The sequence below is a fragment of the Diabrotica virgifera genome, chromosome 4 (genome assembly GCF_917563875.1).
Source record: "Diabrotica virgifera virgifera chromosome 4, PGI_DIABVI_V3a".
In the NCBI taxonomy this organism is placed as follows: domain Eukaryota; kingdom Metazoa; phylum Arthropoda; class Insecta; order Coleoptera; family Chrysomelidae; genus Diabrotica; species Diabrotica virgifera.
In genome coordinates this window covers 165418451-165444564 of record NC_065446.1, presented here as the reverse complement: position 1 = coordinate 165444564, position 26114 = coordinate 165418451, and the positions used below count along the sequence as shown (strand labels likewise).

The 26114-nt window shown below is 35.8% G+C and overlaps 1 protein-coding gene across 3 annotated transcripts in view; it reads left to right on the top strand.

Moving 5' to 3' along the window:
• LOC114332663 (protein amnionless) overlaps positions 1-25807 on the top strand; it is an 81703-nt gene extending 55896 nt beyond the window's left edge. For all 3 annotated transcript variants that reach the window (XM_028282491.2, XM_028282490.2, XM_050649776.1), the window contains 2 exons: positions 17637-17838; positions 25233-25807. In XM_028282491.2, coding sequence (XP_028138292.1) covers positions 17637-17838; positions 25233-25385 — 355 coding nt within the window. In that variant the 3' untranslated portion in view covers positions 25386-25807. The remainder of the gene's footprint in view (positions 1-17636; positions 17839-25232) is intronic.
• Positions 25808-26114: the final 307 nt, after the last annotated feature.

The window sequence follows — 26114 nt, the reverse complement described above, 5'->3', positions numbered from 1 at the left end:
TAAGCATTTTTGTTGAACAGTATTTTTCCAGTAAGAGTGATCGCCCAGTGGCTATAACTCTATTGGTTGAGTATTTTTCTAACTTGATATACATTGGTATGACTTATATCTATTTACTTCACTACTTAATCTAAACTTATTCTAAACTTTTACTTGTTGTCTATTGTCTATAGGGTAAATCCAGTGGACTACGAATATTTAGTCTGTTGTTTTGTACACTGTTATCAAGGAGACCGATTACAAGATTGTTGGAGTGCACTTCAAGACGCTTTAGATATTTATCACTACACTGCGCGATCACTTGTTTCACTGTAGGGATTTTTAAATCACTGTAAATGACCTGGTTTGAGATGAACTAAGGGACAGTCGCTATAGTTCTTAATGTCTTTGACTGGAATCGTTCTAGGATCGCTATGTTGCTGTCAGATGCTGTACCCCAGAGTTGTACGCCGTATGTCCAAATAAGCTTTATGATGGAACTGTAGACCAGGAGTTTATTTTTTAATGATAGTGGTGAGTTACTTCCAAGTAGCCAGTAGTGTTTTTTAAGTACAATTCCTAGTTGTTTACGTTTATTCCAGATATGTGTTTTCCAAGTTAGCCTTCTGTCTAGATGCAATCCCAAGTACTTGGCACTATCTTTTTTTGGTATTAGGTGGTTGTTGTAATATATTGATGGTGTGTCACCTTGGCATTTTGTGAAAGTTACATTGGCTGATTTTTCGTCGTTTATTTTAATTCTCCATCTACAAGCCCACTTATGTGTTTTGTTTAATCTTGTTTGTAATGTGCGAGTCGCAATTTCGGGATTTTTGTCTTTCACCATAATTGCAGTATCATCTGCAAAAATAGCTGTTAGGTGATAGTCATCGGTTGGAAAGTCAGCTGTAAACAAAGTATAAAGTAAACCAAGTATATTTCCTTGGGGCACACCAGCTTTTATAGGATGATGAATGCCTGAGAAGGATTATTTGAAAGTGCCTTTCTTCATGGGTTGAGATAGGTTTTTCTTTAGTTTATAAAGCAATCCGAGGTGTCAAACCCATTAAATTTAAAATTTTGCCGCATTTTAATGAATTAATAGTCAAATGTAGAGAACAGTAAACCAAAATTATACTACTTATCATCAGAAGGCCCTGGAAATAATTCATAGGTCCTATCGTCTTCTAAAATGCTGCAAATAGCCCAGAGGAAAATGGAAAGGTCAATGCTGAGTATATCGCTTCGTGACCGAGTTAGAAATGAAGACTTAAGACAAAGAACAGGAGTTACCGATGTAATTTCCCGAATTGCCACCCTGAAATGGAACTGGGCCGGACACGTCGCCCGAATTAGTGATGGGAGATGGACGAAGAGATTACTTGAGTGGAGGCCGAGATTAGACAAAAGAAGTAGAGGAAGACCACCTACTCGTTGGACGGACGATCTCAAAAAAATATCTAGAAATTGGATGCAAAGTGCTCAAAATAGAGCACAATGGACAAAAATGAGGGAGGCCTATGTCCAGCAGTGGGCGCAAAGGGCTGGATGATAATCGTCTTCGATTATATGAGAGTATAATATACAGTTCTATGTATATACGCAAATTTAATTTACCATGACCCCTTAAAATCTCCCATAATTGTCCCTCCCCAACCATTTCTGCTTAGAAAAATTCCTCTAGACGCTTTCAAATTACTTCAAAATTATGGGAAAATATCCCAAGCTGGCAACCCTGACTACCACTATCAATTTTTTTGTTTACGAAAGATGGCGATTATCTTCTATCCTTCCCTGACTAGACTCTCTCACATCGACATATTAAGCCTAGACTCGGCATACTCACCAAAAAAGCGTAACAGCATGTAAACAGTCGATCGGTGGTTTATCTATCTCTTTTAACCAAGCGATCCCGCGCATGTGACTGACAAAGATGGCTAGACCACTCAATCCTATGTCTTCGTTACACATCGATGCATTGAATGGCATATCCCTAGCCAAGTCTATCCTTTTTACATGTCTCTGCTCTCTCATCCTGGCCGCATTAAATTCACTTCTTGCCCATTCCATCCGTGTTGATAGTTCATTGGTCGTCACTGATAATTTGTCCTTCGCTATTTCTAAAAATATTAGTGCGTGGTTGATATCCCTCTCTGAGTTGTTTCAAGAATTTATATGCTCCTCTAGTGTCACCCTGATTGAAATCCTCCATTCTTAGTATTTGGTCGTTTTCGTATCTTCTCTTCTTTCTTCTGCATATTTTGTCTACCTTTCTTCGTTGTTCTTCAAATTTTTCACGTCTTTCTCGTGTTCTTCTTTGAGTGTACTAAAACAAATATCCCAATCCATTTAAAAAGGAAAGCTTTAACCAGTGCCTTCTACCAGTCCTCACATACGGAGCAGAAACCTTAACTCTCACTACACAAAAATATCAGCAGAAATATTTAGGATACAACGTAAAACGGATAAAATCAATGCTTGGAATAAGCTCAAGAAATATACTAAGAAACGTTCATAGACGAACCTGAGTGGCCGACATTATGGACGTATTACATGGCGAAAATGGAGATGGGCGGAACGTGTTGCAAGAATGAAAGACGAGAAGTGGACAAAAATTGTTTGAGTTTATGGGCAGACAGGCGAAGCCGGAAAAGACTCCCAAACTTGATGGATCGACGACCTCAAAATAATTGTGTCCAATTGGATAGCAGAGGAGCAGAACAGGAAAAGATGGAAATTTCTGGTGAGGCCTTCGTTTAACAATTGACAAATCAGGGCTGATTGACGATGATGCAGCCACAATTAACTGTAATGAAAATTACATTTTTTACCAAAAATTTTGAATGAACAAAGATTCAGATCCGGAAGATGCTGCGTAGACGCCGTATTTGTACTGAGACAAATCATAGAAAAGGCCATTGAGTACAATAAACCAGCATATATATGTTTTATAGACCTGACAAAGGCTTTCGATCGCATCCAAGTCAAAGTCAGCCTACATTTACTGTATAGAAGAAACATACCAATCAATAGTATACAAACCATCGAAAACATCTACTTTCATAATCAAATACAGGCAAAGATAAATGGAAATCTAACGCAGTTTATACCAGTACAAAGCGGCGTCAGACAAGGTGACTCGTTAAGCCCACTGCTCTTTAATATAATAATGGACAAAATAATAGAAGCAGCACCTGAAGGTCATGGTTACAGAATGGGGAACAAAGAAATTCAAATATTATGTTATGCAGACGACGCCGCATTAATCGCCGAGACAGAAGACGATCTCCAAAGATTAACTAACACACATCTTCAATACAACAGCCAAGAAATACAATATGAAAATATCAGCAGAAGAAACCAAATGTATGACAACATCTAAATACCCACTACGATGTAAAATCAAAATTGATGGGAAAATAATAAAGCAGGAAGCAAGGTTTAGATATCTGGGAATAGATATAACCAGTTAAGGAGATGTTGAAGAAGAAGTACGACAACAAAGCTTAAAAGCAAGCAAAGTGGCGGGATCTCTTAATGAAACAATCTGGAAGAACAAACACCTAACACAAGACACAAAAGCAAGAATCTATAAAACAGCAATTAGACCTATATTGACATACACGGCGGAGACAAAACCTGACACATCTAAAACGAGCAGACGACTACTAGAAACAACAGAGATGAAAATATTCCGACGAATATCAGGGAAAAGTCTGTTGGATAGGGAGAGAAGCGAAAACATAAGATCATGCAATGTAGAAGACATAAATGGATGGGTGACAAAACGGAAACAGGAGTGGAATGAACACATTAGTAGAATGGCAGACGATAGGATAGTACGAATAGCACGAGATAAGTCACCAAATGGACGAAGAAGTATTGGCAGACCAAGAAAAAGATGGTGCGATAACTTCAAAAATTTAGGAGGCTAATATTGAAGAAGAAACAGGCTTTAAAGCCTACATACAAGAAGGAAGAAGAAGAAGAAGAAGAAGAAGAAGAAGAAGAAGAAGAAGAAGAAGAAGAAGAAGAAGACCAAAAATTTGACGTTTTGATTTCCACTCCGGAAACCATTTTCAAAAGATTATTTAAACATTGTTTGAAAAAGAATACGTCCGTCCAAGTTGTTGAAGGATATGTCTTACAGAGGGAATCTGTAAATGAGAGAACCTAGATGTTATGCTTTTGCAGGATATGTTTGATGAGGGGTGCCTTTTTGGAGAGCGCCTGGCAGTTGATAGCACCAAGGGTGAAATGCTTAAATGGGTTTTATTTAGGAGGTAGGGTGAAAGGTCAAAAAACGTTAATGTTTGAAGAAAATTTTTTCAAGCACATTGCTAGTGACGCTTGTGATCACGTCCCGTTTTTTGGGAGGATGTTGAGAAGTCAGCCACCAAATGCGCTGGTCGCTATCGATGTGATAGTCAGGGGTTCCTTGGTCATGATCGAGTGCTTATGCTCATCTAATTTTACAACGATACCTTTACTAGGTCTAGGTATCCACACACCTCCCCCATGTGGAGGCGGGCCGCTCAAGTAGAATACCTCCACAGCTTCTCCTGCTCATCGTAAAAGGCGACAAATTGGAGCAGCTGTCCGCTGTCCTTCAACCTAGCTCCTAACCTGTCCCTGTGTGATAGTTATTACCCCCCAACTATCATACGACACCCACCCCTACCCAACATACATGTCCTGATACCCAAACCTATACCCGAGGAGAAAACCTCCACGAATATAAAAACCAGTGGAGGAAACCACTGAAAACAAACGGATATGCATAGGGATTGCGGCTATGCACCATCCTAATATACCGCCACCCCAACCTCAAGGTGTAACACCATCGTGCCGAAGGGGTGCATGGCCCAGGGGTCACATAGTGGGCTACAGGCAATGCCTAAGGGAGATGGCGAACCCGAGGGGAAAACAGCCTTGGTGGGGCAAGGGCACACTGCCCCACTGGACCGATCAGCACGACCCAACTCATGGGAAGAAAGATGGGACAAAAAAAGAAAAACAAAAAAGGCGGAAGAGAGAGCAGCGTGGCGAAAAACAAAACAGAAGAGGCGGGCAAAAAGGAAGGGACGAAACTCAAGGGGAGAAAAGATAGAGAAGAGAAGTCGAAGAAACGGAAGATACCGGATCTAGAACCAGCGCAAACAGAAGCAAGGGAAAAGAAAGAGAATATAAGGGGGAAACAAGGGAAGTAAGAGAGAAACAGCAAACCAAGAGAGAAGAAGAAAGAAAATTTTTGAAAAAATTTGAAAAAAAAAATAATATTAAAAAAAACACAAAATCAAATAATAACAAAAAAAAATAATAAACAAAAAAAAAAGAAAAAAAAAGGAACAAAAATAAAAAAGAATAAAAAAAGAAGTAAAAAAATTGTTTCGCACAAATTAAAATATATATAAAAAAACACAGTAAAATAATTTAAAAAAAAAAACAAAATAAAAAAAAGCTACACAATGTACCAATGTATCTATAAAAATAAAATTGTAGAATGTACTTATGTTATAAGAAATTTATGACTATGAATCTGTAATCAATCAGAAACAAGTCTGGCTAATTGGCTCTGCCAAAGCCATTTTTCAAAAAAAAAGAAGAAAGAAAGAGAGGAGGAAGAGAAAAAAAGGGAGAAGGGAACAAACAGAAGGACGAAAACAATAAAACGAAGAGTCAAAGGAAAGAATACGTAAAGGATGAAGAAGGGGAATCGAGCAGCTCTGGCAACGAAAGCAGTTCAGCTGATGAATCGGAGGAAGAGGAGCAAAAACCCAACTGCAATGCAAGAACAAAGTTGGAACGCCTCCAGGATAGTGTAGCGGCCCTTGAGAAACTCATGGCTGAGGTGCCAAATACAAGGGTTGTCATAAAGCAGGAGGTCGACAACCTAAGAAATCGGTTGTTCGATTATACCGAGGAAGTGGAGGAAAGCAAGGAGAAAGAAGAGGTTCCAAGGAAGTCTGTTTGCACGACATCCAGAGGTGTGCAGACGAACATGGAGTCCTTGAAAGTCAAGAAATCGGCGACAATGGGTGTTCAAGTGGATCTAGAGAACCCAGAAGCCATTAAAAGGAGGGTGGACGCCATCACATATGGATAAGAAGCTCGAGGTAACACGAGAGCTCTTTCCCGCCGGCAGGTGGCATGGAGTACGGAGGGACGAGGAAGCTGAGCGGGCTGTACCCTTTACCATGGATTAACTCATCGAGGCGTTGGGTTCACTCAAGACGCGCAGGTCCCCCGGTCTGGATCAGATATCACCTGAGGCGGTGAGGTGTCTGGGACGGGCGGAGCCCGCGTGGCTTCTGGAGCACATGAATGCACTGCTGGAAGCACAGACCTTTCCTGAGCCTTGGAGGACATAGAAGTTGGTACTGCTTCCCAAAGCTGGGGAAAAGTATCGACCATCTGCCTTCTTCCGTGCGTCGGTAAGCTGTATGAAAGAATGCTACGGGGACGTATCGATGGCATGATTGAGAGGTCGGGAGGCTTATCCCGTGTTCCGCTGCATGTGTTGGTAGTAGAAAGAAAAGAACTATACGAGAGAAGAGACGTTGAGCTCACTATGGCCGAGAGAAGACAGGAAAGGTCAATTGAAAGATGGCAGGAAGAATGGAACAACACAGAGCATGTGGCACAGTGGACAAAGATTCTGCTACCTAACTTGAAGGATTGGATGGACTGTGGTCACAGACGACTGGATTATTTCCTGACGCAGGTGCTCACAGGACACGGGTGTTTTAGAGCCTACCTCTCTAGATTTGGAAAGACTGACACTGATGAATGTCTATACTGCGGACACCCAGACACCGTTACACATACGATGCTAGAGTACAACAGATGGATAATAGAAAGGAACAGAATGGAAAGAGAGACAGGTGTGAATTTTGTGACAGTGCGAGACATGATTGAGAGAATGACTGAAAATAAATCTGGTTGGACTAGTATACACAAGTATATCCGTGTAGTGATCAAGAAGAAAGAAGAGGAGGAAAAACAGCTGTATCAACGATAGGGGTGAGAGGGAAATATATTGTAAGTAGAAGGTAGAGCGAATAAGTTTTGATGAGAGGCGAATAGGTGAGTTAGACTGAATGTGACAGACTGTGGTAAAAAAGACTGAGATAAAAAAAAAGAAGAAAACATACAAACAAAAACCGAATTTTTTGACCAAAAGGGGGAAACGGGGAAAAGGAAGGGCATCCTCGCTTACAATCTGTGGATAAATGAAGGTAAAGTGCTTCGGAAGCCATGTCGACCTTGCAGCGGCCATTCCGCTTTCGGAGCGCTGGATGATAGAGGAGGGTCTGGTTAAGCAGGTAGGCATTCGGCGTAGCCTCGACGACAAGAGAGTACTTTAAAGTACCTACGAAGAATGAACCCTGCACTAAGGTCAGTCAGGCGGCGTTCTGGACTGAGATGTCTTTTGAAGATTCCAGACCCCCCTCTTTAAAGATGAAAAAAAAAAGGTATCCACACACCACACCTATCCACAGCTATCCTTCACGCGATTTACTAAAGACAGTTCAAACAATTCTAAGGAATTGTTTCTTCTCAGGATTGGTATTTTTCAGGGATATTGTATTTTTATTGACGGACCGCCTCGAAGAAGTCCACGACGAATAAGCAAACTTAAGGCTGTGGAATTACGAATAATGGTTCGAGAACTCATTGTAGGATTTTCAACTACTGCTGTAAATATATTGTTTTCGTTTTGATTTTCTAAATATTTTGGTACCTACCTCAGTGATATTGTTTGTAGGTACAGGTACAATATTGGGAATCAGGATACCAGTAATCAATTACTTTTAATGGGAAATAAGCCACAATTTTACCAAAAAAATTATTTTATTAACGTTTCGAAGCCCAAATCGGGTTTCGTTGTCAAAATACAAAATACTACTAAAAATGTTGTTGCTAAGTAAAAAAATTCTTCTAATAATTTATTTAATCTGACTCATTTATATTGGCAATTCAGACGTATATTATACATTTTAAAGTACGACTTTAAAATGATATCGCCAATATTTATGAGTTGCGTTCCTGGGACGACTTTACTAAAAGATAGTTCATTCGATTACATGAAATCAATCCCATCTCAAGATTATCCGTCACAAAAAAAAATCATAGCATGTGATCTGTCTTTAAAAAGACAACCAAATGCAACGATGACAGTAAAATTCTCGCGTTAGAGATTCCATAGTAAATCACGAGGGAAAACCAGGAAAAAACCTCGTGATACTATCCCGACATCGTAAGTATTTGGTCTTACATTTAATTTACTTTCAAAAAACTAATACCAAATTCTGACTTTAATATGTTTAATAATACATAGATATACAATAAGTAATACTAAAATATAAAATTTGTACTAACTCGATATGTTATTGACTTACTAATCGTGGTATTTTCTTTCTATTGACGTCCTCTTTCAGTATGGGTAACCACATCGTACTGCATTCTACCGAGAAATTTGCGACACAATTTGTTTCATTTAGCATAATTAGAGCCGCTTCTTTGATTTTTCTCTTTTTACTATCTGATTCTTTCAGGACTATACTTGAATCTCTCCACTGAACTCTATGTTTATTATCCCATGCATTTTGACATATTTGAGATCTATCAAATTCTCTATTTTTAATATAAGACTGATGTTCACTTATTCTAACATTAAATGGTCTTGATGTTTCACCTAAATAAAATTGTTCGCATTCACAAGGTATTTTATAAACACAATTCTTTGTTCTTCTTGTTCATTGTTAGGTTTAGTTTTAGATAGAATAGATATCAATGTGTTTGTTGTTTTGAATGTTGTTGAAATGTTGAATTTATTTCCTATTGTTTTAAGTTTCTCGGATAGTCCTTCTATATATGGTATTGATATTTTCCTCGTATTATTTCTTGTGGATGTTATAGGATCCCTATAATATATAGTCCTGAAAGAATCATTTAGTAAAAAGAGAAAAGTCAAAGAAGTGGATCTAATTATGCTAAATGAAACCAATTTTGTCGCAAATTCCTCGGTAGAATGCAGTAAGATGTGGTTACCTATACTGAAAGAGGAAGTCAATAAAAAGAAAATACCACGATTAGTAAGTCAATAACATATCGAGTTAGTACAAATTTTATATTTTAGTATTACTTATTGTATATCTATGTATTATTAATATTATTTATAATTTAAACATATTAAAGTCAGAATTTGGTATTAGTTTTTTGAAAGTAAATTAAATGTAAGACCAAATACTTACGATGTCGGGATAGTATCACGAGGTTTTTTCTGGTTTTCCCTCGTGATTTACTATGGAATCTCTAACGCGAGAATTTTACTGTCATCGTTGCATTTGGTTGTCTTTTTAAAGACAGATCACATTCTATGATTTTTTTTTGTGACGGATATTCTTGAGTTGTGATTGATTTCATGTAATCGAATAAACTATCTTTTAGTAAAGTCGTCCCAGGAACGCAACTCATAAACATTGGTGATATCATTTTAAAGTCTTCTACTTTAAAATGTATGATATACGTCTGAATTGCCAATATAAATGAGTCAGATTAAATAAATTATTAGAATAATTTTTTACTTAGCAACAACATTTTTGTTTATTTTAGTAGTATTTTGTATTTTGACAACGAAACCCGATTTGGGCTTCGAAACGTTAATAAAATCATTTTTTTGGTAAAATTGTGGCTTATTTCCCATTAAAAGTACTTGATTATAAAAATTCCACAAGAAAATAGCTTCAGAACAACATTAAGGATACCAGTATTTTCAAACTTTTTTAAAATCCCTTGTATTGTTAAATGACTTTAGAGGAATTAAGCAGTCTATTTGGATATCTTACGCTAAATAAAGGACTGACAGTACGCGCACTATTGCCTGAAATAAAACATCCCTATTATTTCGTACATGACTGGCCTTTTGGCTACGCCAGTGCCATTAACTTAGTTAAAAAAAAAACTATTATTTCGTCACTGAGTACATTTTATCAAATATCATAAAATAATAATATTTATATATAACACTGGCTTGTAGCGTCCTGAGCTTTCCGGTTCCTATTTTCCAACAGCGTCGATTTGTCCATTGTCCAATCTCTTGGTAGTAGATCTCTATCCCACATTACTTTTTGGATTCCGCTTATCCAGGTAGTTTTTGGCCTGCCCCTTTTCCTTCTCTCCGGAAGTTGCCATTCCATTATCGGTTTTGGGAATCGAGGTTCCTCCATTTTTTGTACATGGTCATACCAACAGAGATATTTTTCCAGGATTTCTTCTATGTTTGTTTTCGTATTCTTAATATCTCGTACTCGTTCATTGATTATGTGTGAGACTCTAGATATGTTTAATATAATAATATAAAAACTTATATTTTCATATTCTGATGTAAATAAATGCGTAAAACATTTTTGAACCTCTTATTTCGGGTTTGAAAATGAGGGGGCAAATTTCGTTATAAACATTTAGAAATGAAGCCGCCCCTATACATCCTATGAGTTTCTAACTCGCAGATTATTGTTGCTGAAGACATAATGAAGATTCAAAACAAAATAAAAATTTTCTACGACCAACTGAAGCCGAGATACTTATTTATAACAATTAAGAAATTATTTCAGTCATTGACTAAAGAAAGACATATTATTTTAAAATAAAAATTATTTTAAACGAAAATTACATTTTATTATTAAAAATAATTTTTAAAGTGTAGTGGAGATTTATTTTCCTTTACGAATGCGACTTATTGTGTCGGTTGCCTTTAGAAACGTTCACCAACTTATAGTACATCGAATCACCGTTTTTGATCCATTTTACAGCACCGCTTGGATTGCCATGAAATTTGGCAAACACATAGATAACATGTCAAAAAATAAAAATGATATTGGGCCTCTGTGTACTTTTGCCCTGGTGGTGAGTTTCACCCTTTATAAGAGGTGAAAAATATACGTTCGAAATAAGTCCGGAAATGTATAAAACGACTAATTCTAAACAACTTTTGTTCCATAACGTTTTTTCATTAAGTTAATACTTTTCGAGTTATTTGCGAGCAAATACGTTCATTTTTCAACAAAAAAAAAAGACGTTTTTACACGGTTTTTGGCAAATAACTCAAAATGTAAGTATTTTATTGAAAAAACATTCTTAGCAAAAATATAGCCCATTAAAATTTTAAAAAAATATATATATATGCATGAACTCACTAGACCCAGCAGAAGCAAAGTTCTAGCTAATGAAAAATAGGTTCATATCTGTCAAATTTTGAAAGTGAAAATTTCAACGAGAAATAACCAAAAAATGATGCAGTTTTTGGAGAAAACTCATTACAACTTTTTTAAAGTGTTTAAGAAAATATTATTTTTTGTTTTTTAAAAAAAGTTTCCAGTATCAAAAGTAAGCAAGTTACGCTCAAAATAAAGTTGATCTCTTTTTCTTTTGTCAAAAAAACTCGGGAAAGTCACTCCCAAATTACCATCTTAAATCAAATTAATCGTTACTGCTTCACAAGTTACTTTTCTCATGTATTATTTATATGATCTGTAAGTATCATCGGTTCAAACGGCTTATTAAAAAAAATGGTTTTAAAGTAAATCTGATTTAATTTTTAATTTAAAAAAAAATGTTTCCAAAATAACATAAAATTTACTATTAGTGTGACCAAACATCATAAAGAGTAAAGAAATGTAGTTTTTGCTTTTCTGAATATTTTGGATTTTTGTTTTTTTTTGCAAGGCAAAAATTGGTTAAGATATGGCCGTTCTAAATTTGCATACACTCGTGATTATTGACTAGTTCAATTTTTCAACTACAGCCCCTTCAAAAATAAGTACTTTGAACCGCCGATGAATCTTACAGACATAAACGACACATAAACGAGTTAAACAACTTATGAAGTAAAAAGGATTAATTTCATTTTTGATGCTAATTAGAGGGTGACTTTCCCGAGTTTTTTTTGACCAAAAAAAAAAGAGACCAACTTTATATGGGCGTAACTTGCTTACTTTTGAATCTACAAACTTTTTTTAAAAACAGATACACATATTTTTTTAAACACTTTAAAAAAGTTATTTTTCTCCAAAAAGTGCATGATTTTTTGGTTATTTCACGTTGAAATAATTCATTTTGAAATTTGACGGATATGAATCTATTTTTCATTAGCCAGAAGTTTCTTTCTACTGTGTCTAGAGAGTTGATGAGCTGATAGCTAGAGATGGGCGTCGATTGTTCCAGAATAACAACTGTGTATAAATACGGGCATATTTGTAAATAAAGTTTAGTCTTAAGCTAAAGTTTGTAAAGTAAACTTGTATAAATAAATAATAAAGTCGTAAATCAATCGAACGGTCGTTTTTGTTACAGTTGGTGTCGGTGTTCGGTAAACTTAGTGCGATATAAATAAAAAAAAAAAAGACTTTTGAACTTTATTCGTCGGGAATAATCGGAGTGCGTTAATTGTTCGGTATTCGGAAAGACTTTTAAAAGACATTGTGAAAAGTACGTGTGTGCCGACTAAAGATGTTGCTAGAAGAACTTTCGCTAAAACAGCTCCATGAACAATTAGAAGAGTACGAGCAAGATGCCAGTGGGTCCAAGAAAGTCCTGAAAGCACGACTCGAGGAGGTCCTCAAGAAGAATGGAGATGACCCAAAGACGTTCCACTTCCAGTCAGCAGAACAAGCGATATTATCGAAATTCGAAAGTGTTTCTCAAAAGATCGATGAAACGTCTAAGATAAGTCTAAGTCTTTCTCAAAAGATCGATGAAACTTCTAGAAAGAACAACGAGAAACTTGAAGAAGTTAGTAGAAAAAGCGACGAGAAATTCGAGAACGTTGCTAAAAAATTTGACGAGACTTCTCAAGTAATTAAAGAAGTTTGTAGACAGAGCAACGAGAAATTTGAAAGTGTTTCTCAAGTAATTAAAGACGTTTGTAGACAGAACGACGAGAAATTTGAAGAGGTTTCTAGAACATTCGATAAGATGCAGAAAAGTGTAGAGACCGTAGAAGAAAAGATCAAACAACTAGAGAGCATGATAACCGATACAAAAGTACAACCATCAGTTAATGCAGCAGCGTTAGATCCTGTAGTGAAAGATGAACTACCGAGAGACGAAACGTCGCATAATATGAGATTCAAATTACCACCATTCGATGGAAAGTCCTCTTGGTCCACATATCTTAGACAATTTGAAGCTATTGCGACCGCTAATCATTGGACCGAACAAGAAAAGGCTGTTTCCTTGACTGCTGCTTTGCGAGGTGATGCTGCAGATATATTAAGATCAATTCCTAAGGGTCAAGAAAAATGTTACCAGACCTTGTTCACTCGTCTAGAAAAACGCTATGGAGATGCCCATCTACAACAAGTATACAAAGCACAACTGCGAAGTAGAAGTCAACGAGCAAGTGAGAATCTGCAAGAATTTGAAGCAAATGTGGCTCGTGTGGTGCGGTTGGCTTATCCGGAGGTGCCAGACAGCGTTTTAGAAGAAATTGCGGTAGATACCTTTGTCAATGGGCTGAAAGATAGTGAACTACAGAAAGCTTTACGACTAGCAAGACCGAAAGTTTTAGATGAAGCACTTGCTATTGCCTTGGAACACGAAGCAGCTAGCCAAGCTTCACGAAACAATCGAGTAATAGCCGTGGAAAAAGGCGATAAGAGAAAAGATGAACGTTTGGTGGAAATGGTACGGAAAATGATTCGTGACACGATGCCGAAGAGACGCGTGAAGAGGGCTGGAAGAGTTCGTTCAAATACAGATGTTTCCTCGATACGACCATGCAGGGCAAATTGTAATCACTGTGCCAAATTAGAGGAACGATTTTGCCCCGTGAGACGAACCACCGTAATTAATGATCAATGGCAGCCCCAACAGTTACAAGACGCCCAGGAGGATGATCCATGTATAAAAAGAGTATTGGATTGGATGCGGCAAGGTGAGGGACCTAGTTGGCAGAACATTAGTGCATGTAGTCCAGAAGTCAAGGCCTACTGGAGCCAATGGAATTGCCTGGTACTAAAAGATGATCTTCTGTACAGAACCTTTGAGAACGATGATGGTACAGAATCGAAGCTTCAGTTGATTGTACCTAAAAGTAAAGTGTCAGAAGTATTGCGTCAGTTGCATGACGGTACATCAGGTGGACACTTTGGTATTACGAAGACTCTGCAAAAGGTTCGAGAACGGTTCTATTGGGTGAACTGTAAAGATGATGTAAGAAGATGGTGCCGGAAATGTGAACTGTGTGCATCCGGTAATGGTCCAGTTGGTAAAAAGAGAGCACCCATGAGACAGTACAATGTTGGCAGTCCTATGGAAAGAGTAGCAATCGACATTGCAGGTCCATTTCCAGAAACCGATGCTGGAAATAAATACATCCTGGTAGCCATGGATTATTTTACGAAATGGACCGAGGCCTATGCATTACCGAATCAAGAAGCTGCTATCGTTGCAGAGGTACTTGTTAGAGAATTCTTCAGCCGATTTGGTGTTCCCTTGGAGATCCACTCCGACCAAGGGCGAAAGTTTGAGTCAGCTCTTTTCCAAAACGTTTGTAAATTGATTGGTGCCAATAACACCAGAACAACACCCCTGCATCCTCAATCAGATGGAATGGTCGAGAGGATGAACCGAACGATGGGTAAACACTTGTCCAAAGTTGTATCTGAAAATCAGCGAGATTGGGACCAACACATTCATTTATTCCTGATGGCCTACCGCTCGGCCGTAAATGAAACTACAGGTCAAACACCAACCTGCCTGATGTTGGGTCGTGAAGTTCGTTTGCCCTGCGACCTAGAGTTTGGCTGCAGACCTTCCGAGAAACATGTTTCAGGCGAAGAATACGTCGACCGCCTGAAGTTACGAATGAACAACATTCATGAATTTGCCCGACAACACATCCAGATAGCCAGTGACAGAATGAAAGATCAATATGATTCTCGATGCAAGAATGGAAGCTTCGGAATAGGTGATCTTGTCTGGCTTTATAATCCACAACGTCGTCGCGGCTTGTTTCCTAAACTGCAAAGACAATGGGAAGGTCCGTATGAAGTTAAGAAGAAAATAAATGACGTAATATACAGAATTAAGAAGTTGCCAAACGGAAAACCAAAAGTTATTCACATAAATCGTCTTGCACCATATGCTGGCTCAAATGAAACAGAAGAAGCCCGAGTCCTCCAACAGGAGATGAAAGACGCCGCACAGCCAAGTTTTAATCAATTTATGTCAAATTACGCAGCGAGAAAGAGTGCTAGATTCGGCGTGACCACAGAAGTTCAGCAAGATCTGTTTGGTGTTCCAGAAAACGTCTCTCTAGCCCACTGTATTGCCCAAGACCTCGAGATGACTAAAGGAATCTCGTCCGTATTCAATAGAAAGTTCGGCCGCCTGGACGAGTTAAGACATCAGCACCCTAAAATTGGAAGAGTACTGCGATTGGAAGATGATCCTCGATCTTTGCTGTATATGGTGACCCGGAAGTCTTATACGGACACGCCAAGCTAAGGGAGCATATGGCGTGCTCTAACTAATTTGAAGAAAATCGTGTGTAATTATGACATCAAAGATTTGGCTTTACCAAAAATAGGCCATGCAGTAGAAAATCTGGATTGGAAGATTGTGAGAAGCATGCTTGAAGTGATCTTCAGAGAAACTGGCGTACGAATTACTGTGTGTTGCATGAACCCGAAGATGTCATACCCTTCAAAGACAGTAGACTGCTACTTCTTTTCTAGGGGTGTATGCAGAGCTGGAGAATCCTGTAGATTCCGCCATCCTGGGCCTTCATCTAGAGTTGCTGATCGGGACGCTCAGATCTTAAGAGGGCAGCAGTGTAACGAAAGAAAAGTCTTGGTCGACCGCCGTATAACAGTAAACACCTCGAGAATAACGTAATCGTATGATCTAGGCCTCGGCGGAGAGGAGGAGAGACTTCTCGAACGTACGTCCCGTAGGCGGAACAAGCTGATAGCTAGAGATGGGCGTCGATTGTTCCAGAATAACAACTGCGTATAAATACGGGCATATTTGTAAATAAAGCTTAGTCTTAAGCTAAAGTTTGTAAAGTAAACTTGTATAAATAAATAATAAAGTCGTAAATAAATACCCGAACGCTCGTTTTTGTTACAGTATTTACTCGCAAATAACTTGAAAAGTATTAACTTAGTGAAAAAATGCTATAGAACAAAAGGCGCTTAGAATTAGACATTTTATCCATTTCCGAACTTATTCTGGACGTATATTTTTCCACCTCTTATAAGGGTGAAACTCACCCCCAGGGCAAAAGCACACAGAGGCCCAATATCATTTTTATTCTTTGTTAAAATTTGGAGCAAAAACCGTGATTCAATGTACTATAAGTTGCTAACCGTTGCTAAGGGCAACCGACAGAATAAATCGCATTTGTAAAGACAAATAAATCTTCACTACACTTTAAAAATCATTTTTTATTAATAAAATGTAATTTTTGTTTAAAATAATTTTTATTTCAAAATAATATAAGTCTTTCTGAAGTCAATGACTGTGAAATAATTTCTTAATTGTTATAAATAAAGTCACTACGATTTAAGAAAACAAAAACAATTATCTCGGCTTCAGTTGGTCGTGGAAAATTTTTATTTTGTTTTGAATCTTCATTTTGTTTCAGTAACAATAATCTGCAAGTAAGAAACTCATAAGATATATAGGGGCGGCTTCAGTTCTAAATGTTTATAACGAAATTTGCCTCCTTATTTTCAAACCCGAAATAAGAGGTTGAAAAATGTTTTACGCATTTATTTACATCAGAATATGAAAATATAAGTATTTAGAAGGAGAGTGAATCTAGGATTGACTCTCTACGATTTTTTTTTTCAAAAAGTTATAGCCTTCGACATTTGCCCCCTTGGGATAAACAAGTTATAATATCTAAGCAACAAGTTCACCAATTGGGCTCTACAATTTTTTTATATTTGGTATTGGAAGATCTTCTTTTAAAGGCTTAAAAAATAAATAAAATTATTTTTACAATAAATAATTCAATTGCAAAAAATGATCATTTTTGACCTTTCGCAGGCTATTTTGCAATAACGTATTAACGAAATTAAACTTGGCATAGCTCAAATTGTAGTTTTTTTAATTTACTACAATTTTCTATTTAAAAGTTTTTCTCTAAAATAAATATCCTAAGCTGCAAAGATAAAAATCTTTAAAAATTGCAAATTTAACAAATGAAAAACGTCATAAATAAAAACCGCACAAAATTTTTGGTTACATTTTAGTATAAGTTATTCCTGGCATCGTCCTTTACAATACCTGATTTGTTTCAAAAATTCCTGAATATATCCTGAAATCGACCTATTTTTCACCCACAGCGTGGACTAATACAGTAGGAAAAATGAGAGAATACCCATGAACGAACATATAAAACACGCTGTATTTTCCTGTCACCGTGTAACACAAAAAATTGGCCAGCGCAAGTACATGTAATAACTATTGTTACATGTAATTGCGCTGGGCAATTTTCTTTGTGACACTGTGACAGGAAAATACAGCGTGTTTTATATGTTCGTCCATGGGTATTCTTTCATTTTTCCGACTGTACGAGTGGCGTAACTTTTACAACAACACTTTTAAATTACTATAAACTAAAGATAATTATTTTGTTTTAGATTGGGTATTAGCTCGGCACCTCTTACTTACAGATCAATATTCTTTTCAAGAAGTAGTGTTAGTGAAGGCACTGGTTTAATAGGAGAAGGACAATCAATGGCAGGCTCAATACAGAATATACCAAATTCTTTAGAAACTCCTGTATATTCAGAAATAAAAAGAACATTTGGAACTTCCAGTTCTAATGCCAGCTCAACTGAAGTAAGTTTTATGATTTACTAAGTGTGGATAATCGCAAAATCTAGAAGTTAGTGCAGCAGATTTAAATGTATCTAATGTTGTTTTGCTAGCAATTTATTGTAGTTCTTAGATAGTTGGCGAAGAGTATTGGAGCGAGATCCGTTCTTATCCTATTCATAGTTTTCCACGTTTTCAAGTCCAGAGATTGGCCGGTCCATTCAACCTGAGAAAGAGGAAAATACTTTTCTGGTTCATGCTGGGGCGGTTCATGCTGCACTGTTCCAAGGAAGATTTTTCTAGATTTTACTCGCTTTCATGATTATGGAGCTTTTTATAGGGCATGCGGCTTGCCACTCGTCTGCGATCTGTTTAAGTTTCTCTATGTGCTCTGTGTGTTGAGGGTTCTGCAGAAACCGCTTGTTTATATACAGGGTATCCAGAAACTCTACCAACAAACGAAGACAGGATATTCCTCAGATAATTTTAAGACAGTCCAATTTATCTAGTCCGAAAATGCTTCCTAAGGGAGCTAGAGCTTTTTGACGATAGCGTGGTGTAATTAGTTTTTCTTAAATACCTCAAGAACGCTTCCATTTAGAAAAACAAAAAATGTACGCATATTTATCTTCCAGAGATAAATCGATTTCATTTATTGCGAATTTATAGTACCGGTCATAGGCGTCCGTTATGGGTAGGGGAACGGTTATTTTATCGCATAACTTTTATGTCTTCAACTTTGAAGCATTTTTGATACTGGATTATTAAATTGTGAGATATTCTGGCAATAAAAGGTACTCTTTCTTTAAGTCAGTAGGACAAACAGTTTTCTAGAAAAATCGATTTGAAAATTTTTCGTTTTTCGAATTTCCAAAAAAAAAAATTCAAAAAAAAACCATTCAGACAAACGAAAACTGGTACGTTTATTTATATTCCAGAATTAAATCGATTTCATTAATTACGAATTTCTAGTACCGGTCATATGCGTCCGTTTTGGGTAGGTCAATGGTTATTTTATCGCATAACTTTTTTGTCTTAAATGTTTAAGAAGTTACTCTTGCTTTAAGTTTGTAAAATTCTCCGTATTTTTTGAAAATTTTTTCATTTTTTTTTTTTCAATTAAATAAACGAAAACTTTTCAAATCGATTTTTCTAGGAAACGGTGTGTCTTACCGACTTAAATCAAGAGTACCTTTTGGTATTAGAATACCTCACAATTTAATCAGTATCAAAAATGCTTAAAAGTTAAAGACAAAAAAGTTATGCCATAGAATAACCGTTGCCCTACCCCAAACGGACGCCTATGACCGGTACAAGAAATTCGCAATGGATGGAATCGATTTATCACTGAAAGATAAATATGCGTACCGATTTTTGTTTTTCTAAAGAGAAGCGTTCTGGTTCGGACTAGATGAATTGGGTTAAAATGTCTTAAAATTATCTGAGGAATCTCCTGTCTTCGTTTGTCGGTAGAATTTCTGAACACCCTGTATATTTGATAGTGGCGTCGGTTTCATGCACCCCGTTACTATCCTGTATGTCTCATTAGCGCAGTATCAACTTGTTTGGTGTGGGTAGATCTACCCCAAACTTGGCACGCATACCCAGCAGTTGAAAACCACGTACTTGTACCGTTGTTCAGAGTTAGTCCAAGATATATAGGTTGATCTGTGTGTTCCAATAAATTACCATTCCACGGTGGACGGACGCATCTCAGCGGTAAGATACTGACTTCAAAATCCAGAGCACACGAGTTCGAATCTCGGCACCAACAACATTTTCATTTCTGTGAAATAAAAATAATACGTGCAGTTCACCGTAATTAGGATAGTACTTTAACCTAGTTCAAACATGGTTAAAGATGCAATTGGCGCCGGAATCTGTCCGAAACGAACTCCCGCTGCCGTAGTACGCCGTCATTGGTTCTAATGCAGTTTCTCCTCCCACCTCTTCCAAACTGTTTTTTGGGCACATATTGCGAGATCGTCGGCATAGAGGAAGTTCTTAGTTGCAGTCGTGAGTTGGATATTTGTATACAGTAGAGTCTCGGTTATCCGCCATAAACGGACCGGCGGAAGGGCGGATAAGCTAAAATGGCGGATAATAGGGAGGGTTAAATAAGACATAAGTTTTTGCATCTCGTTTTTTTGCTGCCAAGTCACGTCATCTCTGTAGAACCATGATATCGACAACTCTGGATTCTTCTTGTTGCTGGACGTATTTTATCGCAACTTTAAAAAATTTTACATCTTCTTTTTTTTTTCTGGTCATCCCTTGAAAACCACTCTCCAACATCACTCAAAGACGCATCCTCACATCCAGGGATAAGTTTCACTAAGGACAAAATATTTTCCTGAACTTCACCCGGAGTGCTTGTCCTCGGTTTTTTTATTCTCGCCTCCCTACAGCTTATCCCAAGACTTAGCAACTGTTTGTGCCCCAACTTTATCCCATGCAATTGAGATCTTTTAAATTGGTCGCTTTCAATGTAGGCATTAAGTATCGGCCATCATTAATTTCTTATATCATGTCCATGTCTTTCCAATCAGTTCAGTTCCACCTTATGGACTATTTTCAAAAGTATATTTTGTTGCATAAATAGTACGGCGTATAAAACGGAATGGCGGATAACCGAAGGGCGGATAACCGAGACTCTACTGTATATGTTATAGTCAAAGCCCGAATTTCAGGCACTCCTAGGTTTGACTAGGCAATCCTCAGGTCTGACTGACGGTCTTAGTCAAAGCCCGAAATAAATTACAGTTTCGGCCTTTGACTAGTCAAATCTAGGAGAGACTAAGTTGGTCAGGCAAAGGTCGAAATTTTATTTTATGAAATCGAGATTTGACAAGTCAAACCCCGATCAGCTATTAAAATCGTCGTAATTTGATATATTATAAGGTTTAATAAAACGTCATTTTCAACGAAAACATTTCGTTTATAAATTCGCAAAAGTGTGTGTGTGTTATTGCGTTGCCGCTTTTGCAATACACAGATCAGATTTATCGATGTAGTTTTTTCTTCTGAATCCAAATCTGAAAACGGCATTTCGATATTTCTAACCGTTTTCGAGATAATCGATCTCAAAGTCTAAAATGTGACGTCACAATCGTTTTATTTTCTGCCGACACACTACACGTCCAGCTGAAATCGTTGCTATTAAGTAGGCTAGTTTTTTAATTTCGATTTGTTAAGCAAAGCATAGGTTATTTACATTTGAGTTTGACACTTCGTGAATGTCAAACTAAATTTTAAATTAAGTAATAAAACATCAATGACATTTGATAGTGAATTTAATTATTATATAAAATAAATAAGATGTTCAAAAATACAATTTGAGTATATTATTTTAAAAGCAATAATTTATTAACAGCTTTAAAAAGGTTTATACGAGTATACGGCCTCCCCTTTATGATAAATGGACTGTTCCATTTGCTATGAAATTAAAATATAGTCGGTTCACTAAACTCGACACAACTGGCTAGTGATTTTAGTAGGTATTTTTTTTGTTTTTTGCGAATTTTGCCAAAATTGACAAAATTACTAATTACTAATTACTAAGTAATTATTAACTAATTAGTAATCATTTTTTTGCCAAATTGGCAAAATTATTGACTAAAATCACTAGCCAGTTGTGTCTGAGTTTAGCGAACCGACAGTATATGAAATAATATTGTTTGGTATAAAAAATTATGCTCTGATATGTGCAATTACATCCTTCTAACGGAAAAAAAATTTGAAGACTTCTCAAATTATGGATACCAACAACATTTTCATTTATAACTCTTTTATTTTTAATTTGACGAAGAAAAGTTATTCTTCATAAAAAGCTCTTCATGTTCTAAGATTTATGATGCAACCATCATATATAAAATTGTATTAATTATATACGAAGTATATACAAAATATGAATTTCGATCAAGAGTAAACTACCTTTATAGTTCATAACATTTAAATTAGAATGATATAATTTTAAAACATAATTATTAATTCTAAACTACTTTTCATAATAGCAATTTTCCATATTATGAATTAAAATACGTAAATAAACAAAGTTTTCGTTATGATAATGCTCGCATTTTCGGCTTGTTTAATTTTAATGTTTATTATTTTTATATTGTCGTAATTTAAATAAAAAATTAGTGTTTATTCTCACATGTTGAGGCATTATGGCATTTAGATTTGCACAATACGTTAGACCTTTTACCCTTACATAATTTTGAAGAACATTTCTTATTGCCGTAGCATTTTATAAAGCCTTGTCCTCCAAATTTAGAATCTTTGGTACTAATTTCTCTTAGAGAGAGCTTAACATGTGGAACATCTTCGAAATTAAGTAAATTCTCTTTGCATTCTCTTATTAGATTTCTTGAAAAAAGTGTATTTATTTTTCCTTATTTCGTACCAACTCTATATAAACGTCAATTGTTTTATCGTCAACTGTGAAAGAAGATATTGCAATCGGAGAAAAAACTAAGGATCGCCATAATATTAACGAAGCCCCTGGACCGTCGTCACTAGGAGAGGAAGAAAATTGTCAAACAATTCAGATTACTTCTTCAGATGTGGTTTGTTGTATTTGTATTTGCCAAAAAGAGAGGTCTGACGCACATACGTGCATAATTTGTAATCAGGTGGTACATGTTGTGTGCGCTGAGAGCACACTTGGTGCATACTATGAAGGTTTTGAAAGAAAAGTTACATTACCTGCGTTGTGCACACACAGAAAATATTAAAATAAATAAGGGAAAGGCGATTAAAGGTCTTTATGTCCAGGCTAATGCTATGGAATAATTAAGTGAAAAAAAATTCCTCCGATTTCGATCAGAAAAACTGTAACAATACCGATTCCTAGCTTTGTTACAGCCAAAGGAGATGCTCAAAATATTTTGGGTATCATACAAGATAAAGCAATTGACGATTTATATAGAGTTGGTACGAAATACGGAACAAAAAACACACTTTTCCACAAGAAATCAAATAAGAGAATGCAAAGAGAATTTTCTTAATTTCGAAGATGTTTCAGACGTTAATCTGTCTCTAAGAGAAATTAGTACAAAATATTCTAAAGGACACCGCACACATCTTATGGAAAATATAATGTCACTCAAATGAAATAAAATTTACATGAATAGATGCGGCCTGAAATTTTAATAATTTGATACCATTGCTCCAACTCTGAATTTTGCTTAATTAGTGCGTTAATTGTAATTAAAGTTTATCGAAATCGCATTTTGAAGTCCATAAAACTGACATTCATAAATAATATTAGTCTAGCGGCTATTGAAAACAGTCTATTCACCACTAGCTTTAGCCGATTAGAGGCGGTACAACTAACCAAATTATACTTACTTTATTATCAATAATAATAGGAAAATATAAGAGTAAGCCTCTGCCTTAATCTCTCGAGAAAGATTTATGGAGTAAGCGAATATCAAGATCTTTTTTCTCTCTTTGACACACGTACATTCCTATTTGATTTTAGATTTATTTTTATCAATTTACGCTCTTGATAATCAAAATACAGAGTTGGCGCAATGGTATCAAATTATTGAAATTTCAGGACGCATCTATTCATGTAAATTTTATTTCATTTGAGTGACAATATATTTTCCATAAGATGTGTGCGTTGTCCTTTGTATTACATTACAAGGCTTTATAAAATGCTACTGCAATAAGAAATGCTCTTCAAAATTATACAAGTGTAAAGATGTAACGTATTGTGCAACTTTAGATGCCATAATGTCTCAACATGTGAGAATAAACACAAATTTTTATATTTTAATTACGACAATATAAAAATAATAAACATTAAACTTAAAAAATTACGTTTTATTAAACCTAATTTAATAAATTATGACATTTTAAGCTAGATCTGGATTTGACTAGTCAAACCCCGATTTCATAAAATTAAATTTCGACCTTTGCCTGACCAACTTAGTCTCTCCTAGGTTTGAGTAGTCAAAGGCCGAAACTGTAGTTTATTTCGGGCTTTGACTAAGACCGTCAGTCAGACCTGAGGATTGCCTAGTCAAACCTAGGAGTGCCTGAAATTCGAGCTTTGACTATAACATATACATATGTTGAAAAACATTGGTGCCAAAACACTTCCCCGTCGGAGGCCATTCTTTTGAACCCTCCACGTATACCTGCCACCAAATTATTGTAGAATTTGCATGTTATTATGAAGTCGTTTCTATTTGATGTTATTACTAACAAAAGCAGGTAACAGATATAATGATAAATGAATAGTCCAGTCACACATGGATACCAGGCATTACCAGGGTTTGATTTTTGTCTTGTAGTTAGATATTGTTGAATTTACACACCAACTAAATAGTGAGAAAATGTACTTACTTTGTATTTAATTTAGCCTCCAGCATGACGAACATTGTGGCATGATTTTCATTACAATCAAAATTGTGACTTAGTCGCTTACCTATAATAATTATAATATTTAACTGAATTATATACAGTGAGGACGTTTAAATCACGAGATTTTAATTTCGAGATAAATCCCGAAACAGATCGATTTTTATTTTTGAATTATGATTTTTTGGCACGTACATATATCATACTAGTGACGTCATCTATTTGGGCGTGATGACGTAATCGATGACTTTTTTAAATGAGAATAGGAGTAGTTTGCTAGATCGTTTGAAAGGATATTCAATTCTCTATTCAGTATTCAGTAATATAAACATTTATACACGGTGTCCAAAAACATGTTTTTTGATTAAATTAATTGACACACAAAGAAGAATGTAAGCAATTTTTTTAATTTAAAATGCATTTTACTGCTGTCAAAAAACAGGTAAAAACGTTTTTTTTTTTTTCAAGAAAACATTGATTTTCGCTTAATTCAATATTTTAACTGCTAAGAGGCAGGTGGATGGCAGCTGTAATATTGAATTTAGGCAAAAAACAATATTTACTTGTTCAATAAATATTTCTGTTTTCTGACAGCACTAAAATGTATTTTGAATTAATTGAATTATATAAATTCTTCTTTTTGTCTCAATTAATTTAATTAAAAAAAATTTGGGCACTCTGTATAAATGATTTTGTTAACGTTTTTATTACTGAATAGAGAATTAAATAAACTTCCAAATGAGCTATCACACGATCCATACTCTCATTTAAAAAAATCATCGATTACGTCATCACACTCAGATGGATGTCGTCACTAGAATGACATATATGCCAAAAAATCATAATTTAAAAATGAAAATCGACCTGTTTTGGGAAATGATTTTATTCCAACCTAAACGTCCTCACTGTATAATAATAATTATATCTATAATAATATTTTGATAAACCAAAGAGAACAAATCGCAAAAACTATGAAATTAATGAAGTATTGTTAAGATAAAGAACAAACCATTTTTTTTGTAAGTATGATGAAAATGTGTTTTTAGGAATTGACTAAGGAGAATGAAGAACAAAACGACAAACTGGAACCAGTAGATCCAGAAGAAGAAATGGCAAATCAAGACTTCGAAAATTACCAACTAATTAATACAGTAGCTGAGGAGGGGGAATTAGTGGACTTGAGTACACTAAATAATTAAATTAATTAAAATTCATACATTTTTGTAACTTAAGACAATGTTTAAAATTTAAGTGATTATAATTTAGTATATAAAATAATAAAAATATACTTTCTCTTAGGCAGGCCGCACATCAAAGAAACATGAAACGTAATTTACGTTTCATGGAAATAAAACAGTGCTAAATAAATATACGTCCGGCCATTTATGAAACTCTCCGAAAATAAAAATGTGTCATGAGCATGAATCACACTCGTTTCATTGGTAGGTGGACTTTGAGATTTGTTTAGCAGTGTTTTAGTTTCATGAAACATGTTTTTCGTTTCATGTTTCATGTTTTTCGTTTCATGTTTCTTTGGTGTGCGGCTTGGCTTATAATGATACCTTCATGTGGCGAACTGATCAATCACTCATAGGTTTTAATAATATAAGACTTTTCATTTTTCTATGTTTAAATATTACCGTTGTAACTGTTCAGATATCAACAAGACGTATCTGCGTAGTTACTAAGGGGCCGTCCATTAATCACGTGATGTTTTTTGCATTTTTTAGCCCCCATTCCCTTAGTGAAACATGGTGAGGCTTAGGACTACTCCCCTATATCACATGCATTTTTAGTATCTTAATGTCTACTTAATCTTAATTTTTTAAATATGTATTTTTATAAAATACAGGTATAAGTATTATATATTTTATTATAAAAAATTAAAGGCTACAATAATAACGTATAGAGGGAGACAGAAAGGTTAC